General features: G+C 41.2%; 1 protein-coding gene across 2 annotated transcripts in view; it reads right to left on the reverse strand.

The window, feature by feature from the left end:
• Nucleotides 1–18858, reverse strand: part of ADAMTSL1 (ADAMTS like 1) — a 1178053-nt gene extending 1159195 nt beyond the window's left edge. For both annotated transcript variants that reach the window (XM_077475229.1, XM_077475230.1), the window contains exon 1: nt 18565–18858. In XM_077475229.1, coding sequence (XP_077331355.1) covers nt 18565–18657 — 93 coding nt within the window. In that variant the 5' untranslated portion in view covers nt 18658–18858. The remainder of the gene's footprint in view (nt 1–18564) is intronic.
• Nucleotides 18859–25672: the final 6814 nt, after the last annotated feature.

Genomic DNA, 25672 nt, shown 5'->3' on the forward strand with positions numbered 1-25672 from the left:
TTCATTCTGTACATCATGCATTCATAATTTTTGCTGCATATTTAATTTTTGCTGCATATTTTGTTTTGGGTTATTTTTGTTTTCATATGATTTTTCATTTATTTACTATCACATAGTGGCTTGTTCTTTTTTCTTTTTTCCTTGACACATTAATAACACTTAATTGTGTTTCACTTGAGAAAATTTATTTTGCACATAGATGCATATATACTTATATGTATTATCTGTTGAGGTGATCTCATAAGTATAATATCTGAAGTTTTTCATTCTTTGTTTGGTATACAAATATATCCTGTTCATTTTGGGATTTTGAGGTTAGTGCAGTTTTATCTTCTTTTTCCTATTTATACTTGGAGGATTCAAGATATTAGGAGCCAGTTTGTCCTTCAAAGAGGGAGCACCCCTAAAAACCAACTGGGGCTTATCAGGCAAAATCAACATAAGTACCGGATCAATTTTAAGAATATGCAGTGTTTCTTCATTATATGCTTAACACTGGAGTGTTGACAAGAGAAATTGGTGATAAATGGATTACGAAATGCATCATTATTACATCCTCCATTGTTCTCTTTCAATAAATTGGTTCTGTCAACACATTTGGCCTGATCGAGAGTGTTAGTAAGGGACTCAAGAGCATATCCTTTATCTATGAATCTTTGAGTTAGAACTTGAGCTTGTGCCAAAAAAACCTCTGTTCAGTGCAATAGTGCTTTAATCTCAAATATCGGCTCTTTTGCACAGATCTAAGCCAAGAGGCATGATGACAGCTATCGTTTTGAATAAACAAATTTCTGTCAGTGGGCTTGAAGTATGTAGTATGTAGATGTGACAAAACTGTCTCCACTGACAGAAATCATAAGATCCAAAAAAAATAAAAAGGAGGGGGATGTCGTCTATGTAACGAGCCCACAAGGTCACCTCTGGCCTTGGCTGGGCATAGACGACATCCTCCTCCCATTTGGCCATGAATAGGTTCCCCAAACCAGGGGCATATTTAGCCCCTATAGCGACACCCCTATCCTGGTGTAAAAAAATACCATCAAACCAGAAGAAGTTGTGGGTAGCTGCATACTGCATAATGAAATCAATCTGTTTTTGAGTTAAATTGGAAGCTCCATCCAAATAAAATGACAGAGCATCTAGACCCTACTGGTGGGGAATCAAAGTATAGAGTGAGGTGATATCAGCAGTCACCAACCAGGTCCCCTCTCGGCGCTTAAAATTATAAAGAAGGTTGATGACATGCCGAGTGTCCTTCACGTACGAGGGAATCATACGCACCAAGAACTGCTAAAAGAAGTCAATATACTTGCCCACCCGGGAAGTGATAGAATCTATCCCAATAACTATGGGACATCTTGGGGGGGGGCAAGTAAGACTCTTATGCACCTTCGGTAAATAATAAATAATAGGGATCCTAGGTGCTTTAGGCACCAAAAAAGCCCTTTCCTTCTTGTTTAAAATGTTCAAATTAAAACCCCTAGAAACAATTAACTCCAATGCACTCCTATACTGTATCTCTCACTGGGATTGGATGGCAAAGAGGTATAAGTGACATCATCTCCCAAAATATAGTACATTTCTTGCATATAGTCATCTTTATTCAAGATGACTATACATCCCCCTATATCCGCAGGCCGGATAAATACATTTTTATTGGCACAGAGAGAGTCAATACCCAGATCTATATCTTTTTTATTCCTAATAAGTTTGACTTGCATTTCATCAAGGTATTTAAGGGCCAGATCTCTAAAAACTCTCAATGCAGGAGATAGATGTTCTGGATGGTTAAAAAGTGAAGCATTCGAAAGGCCCGAATAAAGAAAGCTCTGAGATGCTGTCCTTGAGGGATTAAAAGGATTTGAGGCTAAATATCTCTGGACATTCAATTTCCAAACATATTTATGAATGTTCATATATGTCTGGAACTTGCTGATATTGCAGGGCGGAGAAAATTTTAGACCCCTATGAAGAACTCAGAGTCTGTCAGGGTTTGAAAACTCAAAAGATGCCAGTGCCTACTACATCCTTTGTCTTTTTGGACTGAGTGCGCCTCCCCCCTCGCGTTCCTCTCTTAGTTCGACCACCCTTTTTGTGCCTGGGAAAACCCCAATTTTGTTGTCCTTAATTATCGGCATGATTGGTCTCTCTGTAGTCACCATGGTTAAAACCATAGTATCCATCTGAAGTACCAGCACTGTCTCCCACTTTAGGAGGTGGTTGGTATACACCTCCATTGTGGCCACCCATGTCTCTAAGAGGTAGGAAACTGTTCTGAGTGTGAATATTATAATCAGACTCATAGTCTACTTCATAGTGTACCACCTGATGGCCACTATATGTGTTGGATTGACTATACTCTTGACCGCGAGTATGAGATTGATCAGGGATACGGTTATCAGAATAGCCATATTTAGAGTTGAAATTTAAACCACATCCACGAGGGGGCAGCGGGCCCTGTGTCCAACCATGTCCCTGAGCATGTGGGGGACATTGATTACTATGATGTTGTTGGCCCCGTCCATATGGTTGATATGGAGAAGATCCATTCTGATGACCCCCACCCCCTCTTCCCGGGTTCCCATAATTAGGGTAAAAAAGGGCGTTTCCCACCTCCCACCTGAACATGGGCTCCTCTGGCAGGAGAACGGGCTCGTCCCATTCCGGGGAGAGTGTGGTTATTAAGTAAACCCTGTGGCTTCACCTCAGATTGATTAACAACCTGAGGGGTAGTATCCATAGCTGAATTGGCCACACCAGCCTGTTCGGATAGAAGTTTCTTCTGCCACTCAAAAACCGTTTGCGATTCATAATCAGCAATATCTCTGTTATATTTCTTTTTCTGTTTTAATTTTTGTCTCTCTCTCCTCTTTTCAAGTAGTTTGAGCGAATTTTTTGATCTTTCCACACTAGCTTTAAGGGAGTTATCATTTCCTTAATGAGTTTGATCTCATCATCAAGTCTCCCTAGTTTGCTGGCTTTCCTCTCCATCAAAAGCTTCAAAAAGCTGATCCCAGCTTCATTGAAATATTTGTACCACTCTACAAGGTCGACCTCACCCTTCTGGGGGCACACTTACCACCTCAAACTGCAAGGTATGCAATTTACCGGCCCCTTCCTTTTCTGAATTGGACATAGTGAGTGATCGCTACAGATCACTGCTGTGTTCTGTGATAACTGAGCGAGTAACCTATGATTACTCTGCTTCAGTTTATGAATGGAGCCTCTGTCTCCTGTCCATTCATCTTCAATGCTGAGGCTGCTTAGAAAGGGACTGAGGATCTCTGTCCTCGGTCCCTTTCTCTGTCTCAAAGGGGAGATGTCAGGGGTTTGTTTAGACCCCTGACATCTCACCAAAGCTCCCCAACAGGGCTGAAAAAAGAATACAATAAATATTAAAAAATAAAATTGTAAAAAAATAATATAAGATAAAAAACTACTAACACCACTCCCTCCCTCCGCCCTACAGACATTTTCCACTGCCCCAATACCCTCCACCACCCAAAAAAAAAATAGCATTGTGAAAAAATAATAATTGTAAAAAATAAACACGCACAATAAAAAAAAACTACTGACACCATCCACTACCCCACTGACACTGCCCCATAGAGGCAGGGTTTGAAATTATTCTTTGCACTGGCAAGGTCGCATCATTGGATGCAGATCAGAGCCCCAGACCCGGTGAGTGAAACACTGTCACTGACATTGTATTACTGTATATAGTGTATATAGACTGATCTGTCAATCACACTGATGTGTGTCTCTGTATCGAGCACATGGCCTGGATGTAAGGGTCCTTCCCCACTCCCCAGTGAGCTGAATTTGATGGGCACTGGTGAGGCTGCATTCATGGGCACTGGTGGGGTTGCATTTGATGGGTACTGGTAAGGCTGCATTAAATGGGCACCGGTGAGGCTGCATTGATGGGCACTTGTGAGGTTGCATTAATGGTCTGCATTTGATGGGCACTGATAAGCTGCATTTGATGGGTACTGGTGAGGCTGCATTTGATGGGCACTGGTGAGGCGGCATTTAATGGGCACTGGTCAGGCTGCATTTGATGGGCACTGGTGAGGTTGCATTGATGGGCACTGGTGGGGTTACATTTGATCGGTACTGGTGAGGCTGAATTTGATGGACACTGGTGAGGCTGCCTTGATGGGCACTGATGAGGCTGCATTGATGGGCATGGATTAGGCTGTATTGATGGGCACTGGTGAGGCTGCAATAATGGTCTGCGTTGATGGGAACTGATAAACTGCATTTGATGGGCACTAGTTATGCTGCATTGATGGGCACTGATGGACTGCATTTGATGGGCACTAATAAGCTGCATTTGATGGGCACTAGTTAGGCTGCATTGATGGACACTGATGGGCTGCTTTTGATGGGCACTGATAAGCTGCATTTGATGGGCACCGGTGAGGCTGCATTTGATGGGCACCAGTGTGGCTGCATTTGATGGGCACTGATAGGCTGCATTTGATGGGCAATGGTGAGGCTGCATTTGATGGGCAATGGCAAGGCTGCATTGATGGGTCTAGCAAAGTGTTTCATGCAAAATAGTAGCCGTCTTTAAAAAGGTGGGTATATATGGGCAGGACAAAGGGGGTGGAATCAAGGGGTGGCAAAATAAGTTTTCACCTAGGGTGTAAAAAATCATTGCACCAGCCCTGCTTCTATCAGTGAAAAGTCTTGCAAACAACGGTCTCACAGTTAAGTTCGAGGGTGATGAATGCACAATTCACAACAATAAGCGATTTCTCGCGAAAGGAAACCTATACATGCTCATCACCACAGACCAGCAAGCTAATATAGTCTTTAATGAACTACACAGCAAATTCACTTATGGCACAGGTGGATGGGGCACAGAAGTGCAGAAGCTATACAGGACATTATAAAGAAAGGCTTATCAGAAGATTTGACAATAGCGCCTTGCAAAGTGCTCATGAAACACAAGTGCTGTATTGAAGCAAAAGCCACATGTGCTCCCCTTGCACAGGCATACCAAAGAAAAACTACCCACCCCCCACAGTGCATACACAGTGACTTATGCGGTACAGTGAAAACTCCCACGTCAGGCGGGAACAGATATCTATTGACTTTCATTGATGATTATTCCAGGTACACAAGTGCTTATCTGATAAAACACAAAAATGAAACATTAGAGAAACTTCAAGAGTTTGATGCCATGCTAGCAGCAAATTCCAACGCAAACCAGAAAAAATATGCGCCAACAATGGATGAGAATACATAGCTAAAGAAGTGGCCTCATACCTGAAGAGACAAGAAATAATATACGAGACAACCCCACCATACACTCCTGAACAAAACGGTGTAGCGGAAAAGAAAACCTGCACTCTTATAGAAAGTGCCAGGTGAATGTTGTCAGATGCCAACCTACCTCACAAGTACTGGGGATAAGCAGTCATGACTGCAACCCCCCTACAGAACAGACTACCCTCAAGAACCATTAAATGTACTCCATTTGAAAAGTGGCATGTATCAAAGCCTAGCATAGGGCACATCAGAGTGTTTGGATGCAAAGCATATGCCTAAATTCCAAGTGAAAAATGATCCAATCTGGAGAACAGAGCCATAGAGGGCATTCTAGTAGGCTACAGTGAGCAATCTAAGGGTTATAGAATCCTACACCCAAAGACTGAAAGAGTGACAATAAGTCATAGTGTTTATTTTGATGAGAGCCCATCATCAGAAACACCAATCCCTGAAAGCTGTGAAGTGAATATGCCGAGCAAACCAGAAGAAAAGGTTGACCAGAGCGAACCTGTGCAGGAGTCCGAACAAGAAGTGGAACTCACAATGCTTAAATCAAGTTCCCCACCAGATACTGTTGAATTCGCCTGAATTCAGAAGATCCACTCAGACTACAAAGAGGATATCACCCCGCAAGCTGTCATACACTGTCAAAACACACAGCCTACATGGACCAACATCTGCAGGAGTTCGTGTTAGCTAGTTCAGCTGTTATCTGTAACTTGTTGGACCATGCTTGTTCGTGTGAGTGACGTGGCGTTGTGTCAATGTCATTCTTTTCTACTGTATGCCTTTTATAAAATGTAATAAAAATAATTTATAAATAAAAAAAATTTAAAAATACTTGAACCGACAAAAACGTGAAGGCAATAAGTTAAGAAAGGCAACAGAAGAAGAAATAAAGTCACTTTGAGAAAATAAAACCTGGACACTCACAGAGCTCCCCCCTAACTTTAAAACTATAGGAGGTAAGTGGACTTTCAAAGTAAAGTCAGACGCAGAAGGGAAAATCCACAAATACAAAGCGAGACTAGTTGCAATGGCTAATCCCAGAAATTCGGTGAAGATTATGATGAAACATTCTCTCCCAATGGAAAACACTCACACCATCAGAGCGATTCTTAGCGTTGCAGTCGGGAAGGGCATGCAAGTGAAACACCTAGATGTTAAAACTGCTTTCCTATATGGACACATTAAGAAAGATCTCTACATGGAGCAACCACCAGGGTTTGAACAACGAGATAACCTTGTTTGTAAACTTCAGAAGAGAATCTACAGTCTTAAGCAATCTGCAAGGATGTGGAATGAGAAAGTGAACCAGGCACTTACCAGAGAGGGATTCTTAAGTAGTCTCCTGTTTCTACTTCAGGAATCAAGAAGACAAATGCATATACATCCTTATCTATGTCGATGACATTATAACCGGTTTTGAAAAAGAAGAGGATTATAATTCACAAGCTGAAACTAAATTTTGAAATTAAATAACTAGGGAACATTAGCTTCTATCTGGGAATCCAAATAGAGAGAGAAGAAGATGGAAGTTATCTTTTCAACCAATCTCATAAAATCTCAGATATCTTGGAACAATTCCATATGCAAGCTTCAAAGGAAGCAAAAACTCCTATCAAACCAGGCTATTTAAAGAGCAATGAAGCAGTAGACTTGCTACCCAACAATGATACATATAGCAGAGCAATCGGTAAGCTGCTATATGGTGCCACTGTGACAAGACCAGACATAGCCTCAGCAATGGGCATGCAATGCAGGAAAGCGTGACTGGAACACAATAGAAAGAGTAATTCAGTACCTCAAAGGAACAATTCAGATGAAGTTATGGTTACCAGCAACATCCAATCCAAAACTGGTCAGAAATATGGATGCTAATTGGGCCGGGGACTGCACAGACCGCACATCCACAAGTGGATTCCTCTTCTAGTATGGGGAAGGAATTATAAGTTGATCTAGTGGAAAGTAAGTAACTGTCACTCTGTCTTCAACTGAAGCAGAGTACATTGCAGCAGCACACGCATGTCAAGAGGCAATATGGATTCGTCAAATTTTTGTGGACATTGGGATAGACATGTCAAAACCAATTCCCATTTTTGAAGACAACCAGGGATGTATAAAGCTTACGCAATCAGAAAGGGTCAATCCTAGAACCAAACACATCAACGTCAAGTATCACCTACTGAGGCATAATCAAGAGCAAGGTGTTATTGATGTTCAATACTGCCCATCAGAGGAGAAGACTGTCTAAGTACTCACCAAGCCTTTATTGAAGAAACATCATAATTATATCCCAAATAAGCTGAATGTAATTTGACAAAGCACATGCTGTTGAGAAGGGGTGTTAGAAAGAACAACAGTATAATTGCTAATAAACTGACAATACTGTATGCATTATACCTATCCATGCAGCAGGTGGCGCTGTAGTATTATAATGTATAGTTCATGTATTCTATGATATGATGTAATCAGAGGAAGTACTGTTTTTCCTCTGTGTGCACTTGTTTGTTGTTCTCTTCCTGTTCCATAATAAAGACATGCTGTATGATATTTTCAGCTAATCCTCCATAAAAGCAAAGCTATTGCTGAAAATGACAAGCTTCCAGCGCATGATTTCAATACTCTGACCACAAGAGCAACCCTCAAAAGATGGCATATTGGTTATAAAATCCATAGATATATGAATTCAAAGCTCAGTAGAAATGGGTAGAGGCTGATGAAGACTCTGGGGCTCTGCATCAAGCCTTGGTTTGGGCACATACCAGGCAGGTCAGGATTTAACCTTTGACATCACACCAGATACTGGGGCACCAATATGAATAAGCCAAGAATGCATGAGTGTGGTAAATGTCTACATGCACAATGAACTTGGATTCAACCAGAAGGAACCTTAGATTGCAAAACAGGAGTAGAGAAGAGAATACAGCTTAAATAATTACGTTTAGAGATCTTAGAAATATCCCTGGAATTGTAAATATCAAAGGTACCTTCAGAGGGCATTCACCCTAGAGTTATCAGTGCCAGGCTTCTAGGTGATGATGAAGTTAAAACTTGAAAAGAATAAGGCCCATCGGGCCTGCCTGGGGTTTAACCTGTGACCAATTTGTAGATATTACAGGTTTTTATGGTCAGTTAAAATCATATTAATTAGTACCAACCCCTCCAGGTGGTACCTCCACTCCTCCAAAGCTTACTTAGTAGTAAGAAGCTTTTCAGATGGTGAAAATTTAGCTCAAGATTGTCTCCTGCCCAAAACAACTTGAAAGAGTACAGCCCAAGCCATAAAAAAGCATCCTGTTTAAGAAAGAATGTTTTTTGAGGGTCAGGTTGGGACAACACAGAAACTGCCAGGAAAGCCTTCTTAGGTTTGTGAAATTTATCAACAGCATCATCAGGTCACATATTGGAATTAGCTTCTTTACCGGTGAGGGCAATGATAGGGGCCACCGAGGATGAGTAATTTACATTATTTTGACAATTGTTGGAAAATGCCAAGAATCCATGAGTGCATCTGAGGCTGGTGGATAGAGGCTAGCTCACATTAGCAGATTCCTTGCCAGGATCCATGAACAGGCTTTCCTTGAAATTATGTATCCTAGAAAAGGTACTTCAAGAACCTCAAGAACACATTTTTTAGCTTTGCATGGAGGTTGTTAGCCCAAAGCTGCTGAAGAACAGTTCAAACATGGTGTTGATGGGACACAAGGTTGGGAGAAAACACCAAAATGTAATCTAAGCAGACTATCATGGACTAGTATAGTAGATCTTTAACTACATTGTTGACTAATTGCTGAAAGACTGCCTGGGCATCACATAGACCAAAAGGCATGACTAGGCATTCATATTTTCCATCCCTAGTGTTAAAAGTGCTCTTCCATTCATCTCCAGAGTGAATTCCAATAATATTTTAAGCCCCTCTGAGGCTAAGCTTATAAAAAGTTTTCATCCCACAAAGACAATCAAAAAGTTCACTAATAAGCGGAAGTTGGTATCTATTCACAATGATGATAGTATTCAGTCCATGATAATCAATGTATGAACAAGTCATCCTTCTTCTGACCAAAGATAAAACCTGCACCTGCAGGAGATGAGGTACGAGATAAATCCTTTTTTAAACTGCCAGTTACTGTATGTATTTCTCTATGGCTTTAGACTCCAGGATGGAAAGAGGGTACATGCACCCACGGGGAGAATATTGTTTGGAATTAAATCAATTGGTCTGTCGTAGGACCTGTGGGGGGAGGCAGTCCACTCCCTTTCCATAGAAAATATCAACATGGTCAAAAGAAGTTGTTAGAGCAAGAATGGCTGGTATGAGCACAGGTTAAATAGTCACAGCAGGTGGAACTAGGTGGCATCTTAGGTGGTCAGACCAGTGCAAAACTCAGATGAGAACAGAATAGTCACTGCTATTACAGTCAATAGTTAATCTTTGCAGCCATAGCAGGGTAGGAGCATTCCACTTCTCTGTAGGACTACAAGGTAACAGATCAGCTTTACAGCTTATCTGTGACAATTGTCTTCAAGTTGATATGGTCTTTGGAGTTACTGCAGATGATACCCACCCAAGCTCATTAAAGTTATGTGGAAGGATTGAAGAGAAATCCTAAACAGGTATTTGAGATGGTGGAGGCCGCTACTAAACAAAAACAGCACAGAATAAGAAACACGACTTGAAAGCTGGGGACAAAGTCCTTTTCCAAAACCTTGGTCTGTATGGGAAGAAAATGTTAGTTGATCCTTGGGGTTCACAAATTTACATACTGTGTTCACAGATCCTAACATTCCAGTTCATCAAATTTGTCGTAAAGATAAAGATGGGCCTATCAAAACGTTGCACAGTACTAATATGACACCTTTAGGAGTCAGCCAGAAAGATAAATCCTGAATCCAGAATGGCTCAGCATAAGTCAGACTCCTGATGTTCCAGAAGGCTTATGCAATCACCTCCAATATTCTTTGAAGAGAATACAATATTCTTTATGTCTGCGGAGAGCTGACCGCTGGCTAATAAGTGCTACATGGTGTCCAAACACAAGTTTCTGGTGCAATAGTGATTGTCCTTCATATTTCATTGCATTACTCTGCTGCAGCACAGTACTGCCATATCTCTAACTATGTTCATACCATCAGGATCTAGCGTAAGAATGGTTTGTATAGTCAAGGAAATACTGTCAGCTAGTTTTTGGCATCACTACATGTATTCTTGAACCCACAAATTATTGTACAAGGCAGCAATAATCTGAACTCCAATGGTTTGCCATGGCCTAAAACAACTTTTTTTTACAGAATAATCCTGTAATACTCTTAATACTTTTGGCCTTGTTTCCCATTTAACCTGGCTTCCCTGTTCATTTTTCCACTGATTTTTTATACTCGGACCATTCAGATCAGACTGCCAGTGCATCCAGATCTTCTAGACCTGTGTTTATGGACAAAACAAAGTATATCTGATTTTATGTAGCCTAACTATTTATAAAAGAAAACCTGAGCTTTGATTAAGCAGGGCAACTTGTTCAATTAAAGCAAAACGTAATTCCCCTTAACTTACTTCCATTTCAGCACCGTGGCATTCATGAACTTACTTGTTGTTGCTGATATCCTCACACAGTCTTTTTCTAGGTTCCACTTCTTTGGCCACCTTGATTGGCCAGACCGGGATGATGTAACTCCAATCCATGGACACAGGCAAGGGGTCTAACCTCTCCTTATTCTATCCAAAAACAGTACCCGCTCCCCCCCAAAAGGTGTCAAAACAGTACTCTTAGGAGAAAAATCTTTTTCAGAGTCACAACCTCTCAGGTAATGAAAAAGAGACTTGGGAATGGAGTTTTCAGACAACCAATAACGTATTGGTAATCATAGTCTTGCTAATTTTATTCTTTACCGATGTTTTCAATGAATAAATCAAAAGATTACACTTTAGTGGTGCATCACTGCGTATAACCCCTCTAAGTTTTCCTTCTCCAATTACCAAATTCCTGGCTGAGATGTGGCCAAATCGGAACTTTATTCAGTTTATTGTGGTGTTGCTAGGATATACTTTTTTTTTTGGTCTAAGGCGTTTTAATCTTATCAGAAATGTTAGGGCATTCCAAAAATATTTCTGTAGAATATGTCAATTCCCCTTGAGGCCAACTAAATCAATGATTTTACATATTTGTTAATCTTCAAATGTTCCACAATTTTTAGAGGTTAAAGAGCCTTTGCTGGTGCCAAAACATTATGGTTCTTAGGAATACGAAGTATAATAGCTTTCTTTTATGAGGGTGGGGGGTGGGATTGTTGCTTGAATCACCCAAAATGTTTGGTGCAGGATGGAAAAAAACTTGAGATGCCAGGTAAGACAGCCCTTAGGGTTTTCCAATAGATGAAGTAATACATTGAGGAAGGAAGGGAGTAGGGTTTGCCAGGGGTCTAATCGGGATGTGTCATTATTAATTTTGTTTTTCTTTTTTTCCTCATTTGGTGTTATACAAATTTAGTGTAATTTGCAGCTAGTTTTATGCATTAAAACATTTTAGAACATTTGATTATTTGCTATACTACTGATTTTGCTATTGAAAACTTTGTCAATGAAAAATGTATGAATCCATCTAAATGTTTCATTGTTTCATGCAGTCAAATATTTTTCAATGATTTGTTTTGTACACAGAATTTCACACAGTGCACAGAATGTGAATGTCCCTCACAGTTGCAAAATTCAGTGACAATATGGCTGATTCGGGCCCTCCCTTTAAAATAAGGGGGGCTAAATTATCCATTCCTTCAAATTGTGACTCAAATGAACAGGGGCAAAGGCTATGCACTGTATCACACTGTAGGACATTTCTTATTTCTGACAGTTTAGCTAAAAAGCCTTTAGCCAAGTTCTTGCAATTTTGGAAGTATGCAGATCCTGTGGATTCACCAGGAACCCGATTCTCATCTATATCCAAAATATTAAAAGAATGCATGCACTTTAATAGATTGTATAGTCTACAAATTTACCATATACATAGTTCTTTATTTATAAAACATATATGCTGTTTACCTTTTATTTTCAATCAATCAGCTCATTCATGGAAAGCCTCCTCTACACATATACTTACTTACTCCTATGCATTCTTATAGAGCTTATATGTGAAAATCCCCTATCAACTTTTAAAACCATACATCATTATAACTAAATTAAATAGCAACTGTGTGCACATTTTTTTCAAGCTTCAATACAAAGAAATCACTGTAAGTTAACATAAATGTAGCTCAGTCTATGGAATGCTGCATCAATGTGTCCACAGAAGACTCTTTTATGTGCTACTAAAACTGATCTACATCACAGTCTTAAATATGAAGGTAGATTTAGGCTTCAGCAAAATTGTACGTAAATAAACAATGTGTGTTAACATGTATTCCCAATATGAAACAAACACATGCCTGCCTTACAATACACTGCATCATTTTATGTTCACCCTAGCATACTCATTTAATTTAACCCCCAAGTGAGGCCAGGGACATCATCAAAAGTATGCAGAAATAGGGCCATCTGTGTATACTAGTTTTAAAGAAAATCTAAAACCCAAACTGGCCATAGCAGACTTTAATCCTAAAGGAAAGCATTAAGGAGGCACAGTAGTGGTGTGGAAGGCATTGAAATTTACATAACAGATGGAAAAAGCAAGTCCCACAGCACGCTGGTTCAGGGTCATGTGACCTGAGGCCAGCACATTAGATCTTGTGACCTATACCTGTCATTGTAGGCATTCTACTGATTTCAGCACACCAGAGTTCTGCCGCAATGGGTTCAGGTCTTGTGACCCATATCGGAACACAGCAGGAGTGCCTTTTTCTTGCTTTTATCATATGTTTTTGCAGTCTTTCAAAATCCTACTCTGCCTCACTAATACCTAGCTGCATGATTAATGTGGAGCAAACTTAACAGCTAATTTCTACTTTAAACTCCAGTCCAATTGATTATAGCAAACATCCTAAAGTCACAAAAAGTATTGCTCTCATTGTACCTTATTTTAGTGTAAAGCAGAAATAAACCCAACAACTATATTTTTTATAATATTTAACATGTTAGGCTCCTTTACATTTAGCTGTCCGATCAGGTCCACCTGTCAGTTTTTCAGGCAGACCGGATCAGAGCCTGCCTTGTCCTCTATAAGCGGCGGATGTCAGCAGACACATGTCTGCTGACACCCGCTGGAATATGATCTGATCCTGTCTGCCTAAAACAGATGTATGTGGTCCTATTTTTCATTCATCTGGTGGGTCAGATTGGATGGCATCACATGGAAATGGACAGAAGGTCCGTTTCCATCCAATTTCTCCATAGCTGAGAGTGGACACAGACATGTCATCTGCCTGCACATGAGCAAGTGGATTCCGCTTAGCGGAGGTGCCTGTGTCAAAGGGGCCTAATGCAGGCCATACATGGTCAAATTTCGAACAAATTTTCTTTACAAAATCAGAAAGTTCATTTTTTTTGTAATCCAATGATGTCACCATTGATTTTCGAAATTCAGCTGACCAAGCCTTCAATTTCACCTCATGTTGCTACAGAAATACATTTTCGTGACCAGGGATCTTCTTTTCTCTCTCCGTAAATTTTCTTTTCGCGCACACGCGCATTTTTTTCTTATTAAAGTTCTCGCAGGATTCTCCCATCATTGATTAGAAAATCCTTTGTTTTTCAAAAAATGTCCAACATGTCTGATTCCTCAAATTTGATTGCCGCACAAAAATCAGCTGTTGCCCACTAATGGTGTGAAATTCATACGAAAATTCTTAGATACGCTTTTCGAAAGAAAGTCATTTCAAAATATTGTCTTTGAATCTGAAGGTTTCATTCAGGACCCATTCATACCAGGCTCAGTGGGACTGCATTGGACAGCAATTCCATTGCAGTCCTATCACAAGACAAGGCAAAATGCCTTGTCTCCTATGTGCCACACCACTCTGTTGTGGTGGTGTGTGGGCAGTGTGTGCTGAAAAAAAAGTGTGGCCATACTTTTTTCCATGCAGTACAGTGCAAGGCAATGCACTGCCTCTCACTGTGCAGAGGCCGATACAAGTTAATGAAATGTCAAGGTTGGACATTTCAATAAAATTGGTTTAAAGAAGTGAAAAGTGCGATGTGCAGCGATCTGTCACACCGAGTACCAGCCGTTGTGTTGTAATGCAGCAGCTGGTGTGATAAGATCCTAAAATACTACCTGTTAATCCTGCCATAAAGGGCAATTCCTGTTATGGGTTGAAAACACTCTATCTCTGTCTCCCAATTACTGTATTGTCACCCAATCATATGCATTTCTGGAGGAGCCCATAAGTAGCGATGCCGATGTTCATTGCGCAGGCTTGTTCTATCATTGTCACCACCAGGAAGTCCACTGGAGCACAAGCATGTAGACAGGAAGTGTTTGCAAAGAGACAGAAGATCATCAACACTGATATACAACAAAAATGAATGAAATATAAAAACAGTAGGTTCTAAAGTGAATAAAAATAGAGAGATATCATTTGTGATAGACAGCACTTTTGCAAATAAATGTCATCCAGTTAAAGTTACATCTACTTTATAATAGTATAAATTCAATATAGGCTTCATCACATTCCAAAATGCCATTCAATGACAGCTAGGTTTACAGATCACAAGCATGTTCCCCAACATACCTTTTAATAAACGTGAATATAAATAGGAATTATTTTGGGTAGTTCTCCTCTCAAGCACCCAATTTTGACACTCCGCAATCTATAGTACGTCTAGTTAAATGTACTTCCTCTCTTTCATTGTAAAGCACTTTGACCTGCTCACCACATCAATGTGTTAGACAGAAGTTGAGAACACAAGAGAAGCATGAGATATGCTTGTCGTATATAAAAATCATCAGCTCAGATTACGGCCACTAATAGTGCACTTTCAAAGCAAACTAAGACAATGTAGGTGATAAGTGTATGTGCAATAATAAAGTGTCACACTAGTCAGTAAGGCTCAGCAGCATGTGTTACTCCCAAGACACATTACATACACAAATAAAACTTGCTGGCTTTTTTTAGTTTTCTTTTTCTGCACTGGAGCCATTCCAAGTGCTTCAAATTGGACAGTTGGGAGATGTGTGTCCCTTCTGTTTATGTAGAAGAATGTCAGCCATATGATTACACAATGTCAACAGTCTGGAATGCAAGTGTCCCTCATGTCACAAAAAAGAAAGTGCAGCCTATGTGACAGATACCTTATTCAAGCAGGTGACACATGATATATCAGTTAGATACGTTGTAACAATGCTGTAAATGGCAGTTGTATGTGTATAGTATGGACACGGGCCTTTGAAAAGCTAGCTAAGGTCAGCTGAGGTTGTGGTTGCTTCTAATGATCTGTGTATGATACAGCCCAATGATTTATTCACATTACAGTAGTCATTAAACCACATGCGTTATGGCAATTAGGCCAAAAATCTCCAACCCTAAATCCCACATCTAGTCTATCCATGATCCATTAACCTGGGGGATCTCAAGTGTATCCATGTTTAGTTTTTAGTTGACGCAAAATAGAAATGTTTTACGTAAAGTGAATCTAACAATTTTGATACCTCCTTGATCAGGGAGCAATAGGATTGGCTCATCTGTGGTCAATCATTTTTGAACTCAGTCTACTGTTTACTGTGGACAGTGTGGGGTCAAAAGAAGGTTTGGTGGCATTTTTTAAGCCCATTGCTTTGTACTTTATTATAATATATTTTTTTCGGTCTTTTTTCATTTGTAGCGTAAAAATTAAAAACCCCAGTGATGATCAAATACCACCAAAAGAAACTCTATTTGTGTGAAAAAAATAAAAAAAACTGTAATTTGGGTACTGTGTTGCATGATCACGCAATTCTCATTCAAAGAAAGTAATTTTTTTTTTTTAAATAACAAATATGTTATACTTACCTCCACTGTGCAACTCGTTTTGCACAGAGTGGCCCCGAACCTGGTCTTCTGGGGTCCCTCTGCGGCTGTCTCGGCTCCCCCCGCAAGGACTTCTCACATTCATGTGAGCTCCCCCGCATGGTGAACTGGCGGCCATAGCCGCTCACTGCCGCTCACTATATCACTCGGCCCCGCCTCCTGTGCCGCATCATTGGATGTGATTGACAGCAGCACGAGCCAATGGCTGCGCTGCTTTCAATCCATCCACTGTAACCAATCAACGGCCAGGCTGAGCAGCGAAGAGAATGTTGGGGACGAGCGCGGGACTTTAGAGGGGTCAGGTAAGTAAAACGGGGGGCTGGGGGGGGGGGGGGGGGGGCTGCACTGTCAGATGTTTTTTCACCTTAATGCATAGAATGCATTAAGGTGAAAAAAAAAATGTACCCTTACAACCCCTTTAAGCTGCTTGGTCCTCTGTGTAACATCCTTTTTCTTTGGGCTTGATTACAACACAGAGCAAGTGTATATAGTTAACACAAGCCCATAAGAACCTTTCAGGTGGCCACTAGTAATGTTTTATTTGTTTTTGCAAAGCTCTTTGTGTCCAAGGATCCTACCACCTTCATTTAAACCTGTGCACATAGTGATTGCAAGCAGTGATCTGTAGTGTCAAGTCAAAAGGGTGGCCTGTCCACTCAGCATCAAACAGTGCAGGTGTTTCTCTACTGGCTTCAGAGGTGCCTGCATTAAAATAGAGGATGTTGGGGGTAGACCTTGGCTCCAAATCCTAGGTTTAGTCAGCAATCAACAAACAAAAATCAACACAAGGGACATTACTTGTCATCAGTAAGATGTGTCCCTTGTGTCACTATGGCCAATTTGTTGAAATTCTCCTCCAGCGAATCCCCTATACCCCCCACTGCCTTTATCTTCTGGGGTTAATAGAACTGAGGGAGCAGTGACAGGCACTTATCAAGAGTGCCCAACTATCCCTGCCCTTTTTACCCAGGTCCTCCACATGGGAATAGGGAGGCTCACTTTTTTTCTTTATTTTTGGGGGGGGGGGGGGGGTTACTTTCATAGTACTTGGTGTAACTTTATGATTTTTTTATCACCTTTTTTTTCAAAACTTTATTTATTTATAAACTTAGTCAAAAATGTCTACAGTGTCCAGAGAAAGTGACACCAGAAGCAAGAAGTGATATTGCAGCTAGGGGAGATCAGCAAATTGATGTTCGCTGGTCTCCCTCCTCTCCACCCAGCCGCAGCTACCATGCAGATCCCGGGTCTGTAGGTGGAACAGCACAGCCCAGAAAACATAATGGTGGAGGGAACAGTTCGGGGGGCACAGAAAGTGATTGGGTAGCTGTACAGCTGCTGGATCAGTTTTATAAGAAACCTGACAGACGACTCGTGGAGTGTGTAAAACTCCCAGCTGCCACCACTGTACTGGCGGTGGCAGTAAAAGGGTTAAAGGAAGGTGAAAAATAGACTTACTAGCCAGATCAACAGGTGAAGATAAAGGAAAAAAGTCCACAAAAAGAAAACGTATGAAGCCACTTTGTCTTAGAATTGGTAAGCTAGAATATGATACATTTTTGTTTGGGTTTAATATTGTTTAAGTGAATTAGACCCATTTCAAACCATTAGGTTTATGTGACATAGGGTAAAGCAGTTGTAAGAAATGTAATTGTCTTGTAGAAAATTAACAACCTACTTTGCAGCAAATAATATAAATGCTCTAAAAGGTATTTGACCTTTACAAATCACTGGAAGGTATCAAGAAACATGAGAATAAAGTATCAGACTACTTAAACAGCAGATATTCCTAATTCCTAACCTATGAAATGTATGCATGCTAATTGCTTGACATTAAAAGGGGTGACGTCTTGATGCGTGCTATTGACATTTACTACGTTTAGCATGGCAGGTTTACTACCTAGAGCTGCAAGGTGTAATGACAGGTATGTATGACAGAGCACTTATAAATGGATGCTGTACCAAATTTGCAGTCCTTGTGATAATAAATCCTAAATGTAGTGCAAACAATAACACAGTCATCTAAGTATGATGTTTTATAGGACTCGTCATCACAGTCTCAGCTAGCTCAAAGTGACAGATTGCAAGTGCAGACTGATACAAGCTGGAACATATCAATAACATAACACAATAAAAAAAAAAAAAAAAGTTTAATTGAAACAATATAGTAAAAAAAAGAAACCTAGTTGCATTATATTAATAATGTTGAATGGGCAGTTTAACTCTGCCCTTCTCAGAATGAAATGGGTACCAGACAGATAAGATGTATTTGTTACATCACATAGTCAATAGCAGAAAGTGATAGAAACCAGCAATAAAAATAAATGTAGAGCATGCGCCTATTCTTACTTGACATGGGGAGTTCAGCAGTGAAGAAGTAATCATCAGAAAGATAACTGGGGTCATCTTGATCCAAATAGAGGGTCCACCTGGTGGCACCATGCTGCCCAATGTTGCATCTTGCTCCAGACAGACTTAGGAGTATGCCAGCAGCCCCTATAGCAGAAAGGGCTGTAAAACAGCAGGCAAGTTATCAGGAAAGTTTTGCCTGTACTTGTAGCTGAAGACAGGTAGACAGCATTAGAGCACACAGCAACACATTATTCCCTACAAGCTGCTTCTCTCTTCCTGGCTGCTGACAGACTGTTCATTCCTAGCAAAGGGAATGAGGGAGGAGCAATCATTACAACGCACACACACACACACATACACACACACACTTCCACAAGCATATATTAAAGTCACAGAGCCACACAGCACCTCAAGGTAAATTTCACCTATCAGAAGCTGATGTTCTGGAAAGACAAATTTGTAAGAATATATATATATATATATATATATATATATATATATATATATATATATATATATATATATATGTGTATATGTTATATATATATATATATATATATATATATATATATATATATATATGTGTGTGTATATGTTATATATATATATATATATATATATATATATATATATATATATATATATATATATATATATATATATATATATATATATATATGTGTATATGTTATATATATATATATATATATATATATATATATATATATATATATATATACATATATCTATCTATCTATCTATCTATCTATCTATCTATCTATCTATATATATATATATATATATATATATATATAATGTTAGTAATGCTAGTAAATAAATGTCTTTTAATTACTGAAGATTCGTTATTTTATATTTACAAGTAATAAATACTCAAAGAGGTATTAAACCCAAAAGCAAATCCACATAAGTTAATGTTCACAAGGAGTTCACAAAAATCCCATAGGAAGGGTGTTGTGCTTCAGTAGGCATCTCCACCTGAAACAGGAACAAATCTCTTAAATTACAAAAAGGAACACAAGGGGGCGCCAGCTAAGTAAAGCATCATAATAAAACCTATTGATGCTGCACTTAGCCGGCGCCCCCTTGTGTTCCTTTGTGTTTCAAGCTCTCATGCAGATGTAGCAATTACAGGAATGAGACAAACCTTTTACCTTTGACAAGGGTAGTTACAATGATCATTTTTTATTTATATAAAACCTTTATCCCAAAAGGAAAAAAAAAGACTGTTGCTGTAACTGCTTATGTAACTGCAGTGTAAACTGGAGTCTGGTTTCAATTTGTTAGTATATTTAAACTTGCTAGTCCATCTAACACTGCCCCCCCCCCCCCAGATTGGCAATGTTGCTATCCAAAGGTGCCCCCTATGTACCTTCATCCAGATTAGGGGCACCCTAATTAATTTGCGGTTATCTGAGAGGAAGCGCAGGCTCTGATTGAACGCTGTCTGACCCCCTGAGTAAGGGTGGTCACTGGCTCTCTGGTAAGCCTTCAACTGTTTATGTGTAGATGGTGAGACGCTGGTGATTCTTTTGTTTCACATTTAATACACAGGTCCTTTTATCCTCAGGAGGTTTCTGGATTTTCCTATGGGACTTCTTTTATGGATTTTAGTTTGACTACTTTCCATTTGGATATATTGATTATATTGATTTATGCACTGTATTATATAGTACTTTGCACTTTAAGTGATGTAAATACACATTTAATGCTGCACTTAGTTTATACATGTTCAATGTGCCTGGTATCTGGGTATAGTTTTTAGTTCTGAGCGCAGATATACACTTTTTTCTTTTTTCTTCACCCTAATACAGAAGGTGTGTTACTGGCCAAATCACCAGGTGAAAAAAAAAAGAAAAAGAAAAAAAGCCTAAAAAAATAAAACTAATGCAGTCACCACCTCTATGGATTGGTAAGCAGCAATGTATTACATTTTTGGTTTGGGGTTTAATACCTCTTAAATAACTAAAATATGAACAATACTGAACCTAATCTCATCACTACACATAAACCTACTTATTAAATATTTTATATGTTTTTTTCCTTCCAAAAAAGGTAACCTTGTGAAAATCAATTATTAAACCTTTATCACTTTTAAAAAAAGATAGTCAATACTCACCTTTCAAGGAGCCCACACTGCTGAACACAACACAATGGGGGTTATTTACTAAAGGCAAATCCACTTTGCACTGAAAGTGCACTTGGAAGTAAAGTCGCTGTAGATCCGAGGGGGACATGCAAGAAAAAATTAAAACAGCATTTTAGCTTGCACATGATTGGATAATAAAATCAGCAGAGCTTCCCCTCATTTCAGATCTACCCCTTAGATTTAGAGCAACTACATTTCCAGTGGATTTACCTTTCGTAAATAACCCCCAATGAGTTTACATTCCCCAAAGTGGATCTCTGTAGTTCTCTATTATGTCACTGCAGGATATAGTAGTGATGCAAGGTCAGCAGTAGAAACCAGTGAGAGGTGCTAGGGGGGACCTAGGAGATGGACACTCCTTCGGGTGTTGGTATATGAGCAGATAGGAAATCATGAAGGGAGCTGTGTTTAGTAGTGAGGGCACCAGGAAAGTTGCCTTTTTACCGTGTTTTGTAACACAGGTTTTAAGAAAAATGTTGCACAACAGGGTTGCTTTAACAGTGATCACTTTGGACATACAAGTGTTGATTTACTAAAACTTGGAGTCACTGGCTTAACCTCTTCAGGTCTGCCCTATGGTAGTTTTACTGCCATAGGGCAGAACCTGTGCACCGGATCACATACTGTATATTGTATATACATGATCCGACTCTCCCAGGTAGGGGACACCACCGGAAGCTCGCTCCCACTGTGATCACACACAGCAGGAGCCCAGCAGCGGTTACCACTAACTTAATGTCTGTTGATACCCGCTGATCATCCAGCAAAGAGGCAGAATGGTGGTCTGCCTTTGTAAACAAGGCAGATCGCCGTTCTGACAACAGGGAAGACATGAATCACATGTCTCTGCAAAGCGGGGACTAGGATCCATGTATTCCCCTAGTAAAAGCACCACACACTGTACAAAAACACCAGCTAGGCACACAGCTAACCCTTTGATCGCCTCTGATGTTAACCCCTTCCCAGCCAGTGTGATTAGTACAGTCACAGTGAAAAGTTTTTGCATTGATCACTGTATTAGGGTCAATGGTCCCCAAAAAGTGTCAAAAATGTCAGTTAGTGTCCGAATGTCTGCCACAATATTGCAGTCACTGATCACCGCCATTACTAGTAAAAATAAAAATAAATAAAAATATCCCATGGTTTGTAGACGCTATAACTTTTATGCAAAGCAAGTAATATACGCTTATTGGGATTGTTTTTACAAAAAAACATGTAGCAGAATACATTTAGACCTACATTTATTTTTGGAAAGGTTTCAAAGCAGAAAGCAAAAAATATTGTATTTTTCCATTGGAAATATCAATATGGGTGGGTGACAATGATAAAGAAATGGCACCAACATCCCTGAGAATAAATGTAAATGAGGGAGGGTTTTTTGACGGAATTGTTTGGTGGTGCCAGAGAAAGAGAAGTAAATTCAATACTCCACAATAAGTATAAAAAATAACAGAATTCTTTATTATACAAGACATAGTTTACAATTTATAAATACATTTGATTTTTTTATTTTGATTTTATTGGATATGTTTTATAGCAGAGAGTAAACCATATTGGTGGTTATTTACTAAAGGCAAATCCAGTTTGCACTGCAAGTGCAAAGTGCACAAAGGGGCACATTCAAGGAAAATAAAAAACAGCATTTTAGCTTGCACATGATTGGATCAAAAAATCAGCAGAGCCTCCCCTCATTTCAGATCTACCCCTCAGATTTACAGAGACTGCACTTCCAGGTGCACTTTCACTGCAATTTCAGGTGCACTTTGCACTTGTAGTTTGCACTTGTAGTGCAAAGTGGATTTGCCTTTCGTAAATAACCCCCTTTTTTTGTTGATTTTTTTTTAATTGTCGGTCTTTTTTTGTTTATAGCGCAAAAAATAAAAAATGCAGAGGTGATCAAATACCACTAAAAGAAAGCTATTTTTGTGGGAAAGTAATGGCAGAAAATTCTATTTGGGTACAGTATCGCATGACTGCGCAATTGGCAGTGCTGTAGCACAAAAAATGACCTGGTCTTTAAGGGGGAAAATCTTCCACAGGCCAAGTGGTTAAAACAAGTATGCAGATCAGGAAACGCAAAAATTCTAAGCCACATATTAGTCCAAAGGTCATTGTTTAAATCCCAACTAGAAATTTAAAAAATAAAGGATAACAAAGGAAGTTCCCCTTTCCCTAATAACATGTGTACTAAAATGAAAGTGTATGTTGTGACCATTGATTTCCTTTAATCTACAGACTATATTGGAAAATATTGCCTAAGAGCCCATTCACACAGGGGCAACACGACTTGTAGGCGACTTGAGTCAGGCAACTTGGACACGACTTGAGTTAAGATCACAGCGCGACTTGGGACGACTTCAAAATGACTTGTGATGACTTCAAGCCCGACTTGGGACGACGTACAAGTCGCCCCAGGCCAGGCGACTTTTGCCGAGGCCAAGCAGAGAATGAGCTCAAGGGGGAACTCCACGGCAAATTTCTGAAAAAAATTTGGCGTGGGTTCCCCTTCCGAGAGCATACCAGGCCCTTAGGTCTGGTATGGATTCCAAGGGGAACCCCCTACGCCGAAAAAACGGTGTGGGGGTCCCCCCCAGATCCACACCAGACCCTTATCCGAGCACGCTACCCGGCCGGCCAGGAAAGGGGGTGGGGACGAGCGGGCGGCCCCCCCCTCCTGAGCCGTACCAGGCCGCGTGCCCTCAACATGGGGGGGTGCCTTGGGGGAGGGGGGGCGTGCGGCCCCCCCACCCCAAAGCACCTTGTCCCCATGTCGATGAGGACAAGGGCCTCTTCCCGACAACCCTGGCCGTTGGTTGTCGGGGTCTGCGGGCGGGGGGCTTATCGGAATCCGGGAGCCCCCTTTAATATGTCACATGGGTTGATGTCACATGGGTTGGTCACATGGGTTGATGTCACATGGTAAGGGGGCGGGGTCACCATGTGACATCAACCCATGTGACCAACCCATGTGACATCAACCCATGTGACACCGCCCCATTGTCCCTATATAAGTGGCAGCGCAGGGCGGCTCTGGCATTCCGGCCGGAGAGAGCGTCGTGTCAACATCTCCTGGAGAAGAAGAAGAAGAAGAACGGAAGGCGGCGGCGGCGGCGGCGACGACAGAAGACCGGGTCACCGCCTGCAAAAGAGCTATAAGAAGGCGCGGTGGCCCGGCAGAAGAACCGAAGAGGGGGACAAGACCCCCGAAGTCAGGAGAAGAGGCCGGCGGCGGGGAGGAAGAAAGCCGGACTCCTCCGCTAGTAAAAGAGCTACAAGAAGATAGCGGAGGAGTCCGGCGAGAAGACCCCCGAAGACGGAAGACCCCCGGAGCTGTGCAATAAAATATTTTTTCCCTGTGTTGTCAGGGCCAGGGTTGTCGGGAAGAGGCCCTTGTCCTCATCGACATGGGGACAAGGTGCTTTGGGGTGGGGGGGCCGCACGCCCCCCCTCCCCCAAGGCACCCCCCCATGTTGAGGGCACGCGGCCTGGTACGGCTCAGGAGGGGGGGGGGCGCCCGCTCGTCCCCACCCCCTTTCCTGGCCGGCCGGGTAGCGTGCTCGGATAAGGGTCTGGTGTGGATCTGGGGGGGACCCCCACGCCGTCTTTTCGGCGTAGGGGGTTCCCCTTGGAATCCATACCAGACCTAAGGGCCTGGTATGCTCTCGGAGGGGGAACCCACGCCAAATTTTTTTCAGAAATTTGCCGTGGAGTTCCCTCTTGAGAGCTGATAATTCTGTCAAAGTCGCCTCCGTATAAACGGAGATCCGACTTGGAGGCGATCTCCATTGAAATCAATGGGTACCGGTCGCCTACAAGTCGGATAGAAGTAGCACAGGAACCTTTTCTGAAGTCGGAGCGACTTCAGTAGTGTGCATTAAGACGGCTCTCATTCACTTACATTGCTTTTTAAATGTTGTCCGACCTGAGGCGACCTGAGGCCGCGTACACACGCGCGGACTGTTCGCCCAACCTTGTCCGCTGAACAGTGTTTGGGCGGACAGTCCGCTCGTGTGTGGGGCTTCAGCGGACAGTTTCAGCGGACAGTTGGCCGAACAAGGTCTTACGGAAATTCCGAAAAACTGTCCGCTGAAACCTTGTTTCAGCGGACTGTTCGCTCGTGTGTAGGCTTGTTCGGCCAACTAAGTCTCGCGCATGCTCAGAAAGGATTTCCACGTCGGAAGGTTGCATTGCAGTGTATAGGACGTCGTATTTTTCGTCCCGTCGTACGTGCCGTTCACGTCATCGCGCACGGTTTCAGCAAACTGTTCGTCCGTCGTGTGTGGCCATGTCCGTCCATGCTAAGTTTGAGCGGACTGTTCGCTCAAACTGTTGGACGGACAAAGTTGGGCCAACAGTCCGCACGTGTGTACGCGGCCTGAGGCGACTAGGGGCGACCTGAAGTCGGATCAGGAGTTGCCCCTGTGTGAATGGGCTCTAACTGTGAGCCTTATTTATATAGCAATAACAATGGCAACAGATACACCATGAAAATAACACACAGGGAGTTATTTACGAAAGGCAAATCCACTTTGCACTGCAAGCGCACTTGGAAGTGCAGTTGCTTTAAATCGAAGGGGGTAGATCTAAAATTAATGGAAGCTCTGCTGATTTTATCATCCAATCATGTGCAAGCTAAAATAATGTTTTATATTTCCCTTGCATGTGCCCCTCAAATCTACATGCTCCATTTAGCTTCTGATAGCAAACAAATACCTTTTACTGTCATCTACTGAGGAGTAGTTATGAGCTCAGACATTTTTGGATCCCAGTGAAAAACCCACCCAGAAGCTGTCACCAGTAATGGGGCTAATCATCTACGGCCATATTATGTATACATTTGTCTGCAGGGTGGGGCATGCTTCGGTTGCTTATAATGGTCCAGTACAGTTGACAGCTTCCTGGTGGGCTTGCTCAGGTGGGTTCGGACTAAGATCCAAA

This window comes from Lithobates pipiens, unplaced genomic scaffold (assembly GCF_037356315.1).
Source record: "Lithobates pipiens isolate NorthernLeopardFrog02 unplaced genomic scaffold, aLitPip1_a1.2 Scaffold_13, whole genome shotgun sequence".
Taxonomy (NCBI): domain Eukaryota; kingdom Metazoa; phylum Chordata; class Amphibia; order Anura; family Ranidae; genus Lithobates; species Lithobates pipiens.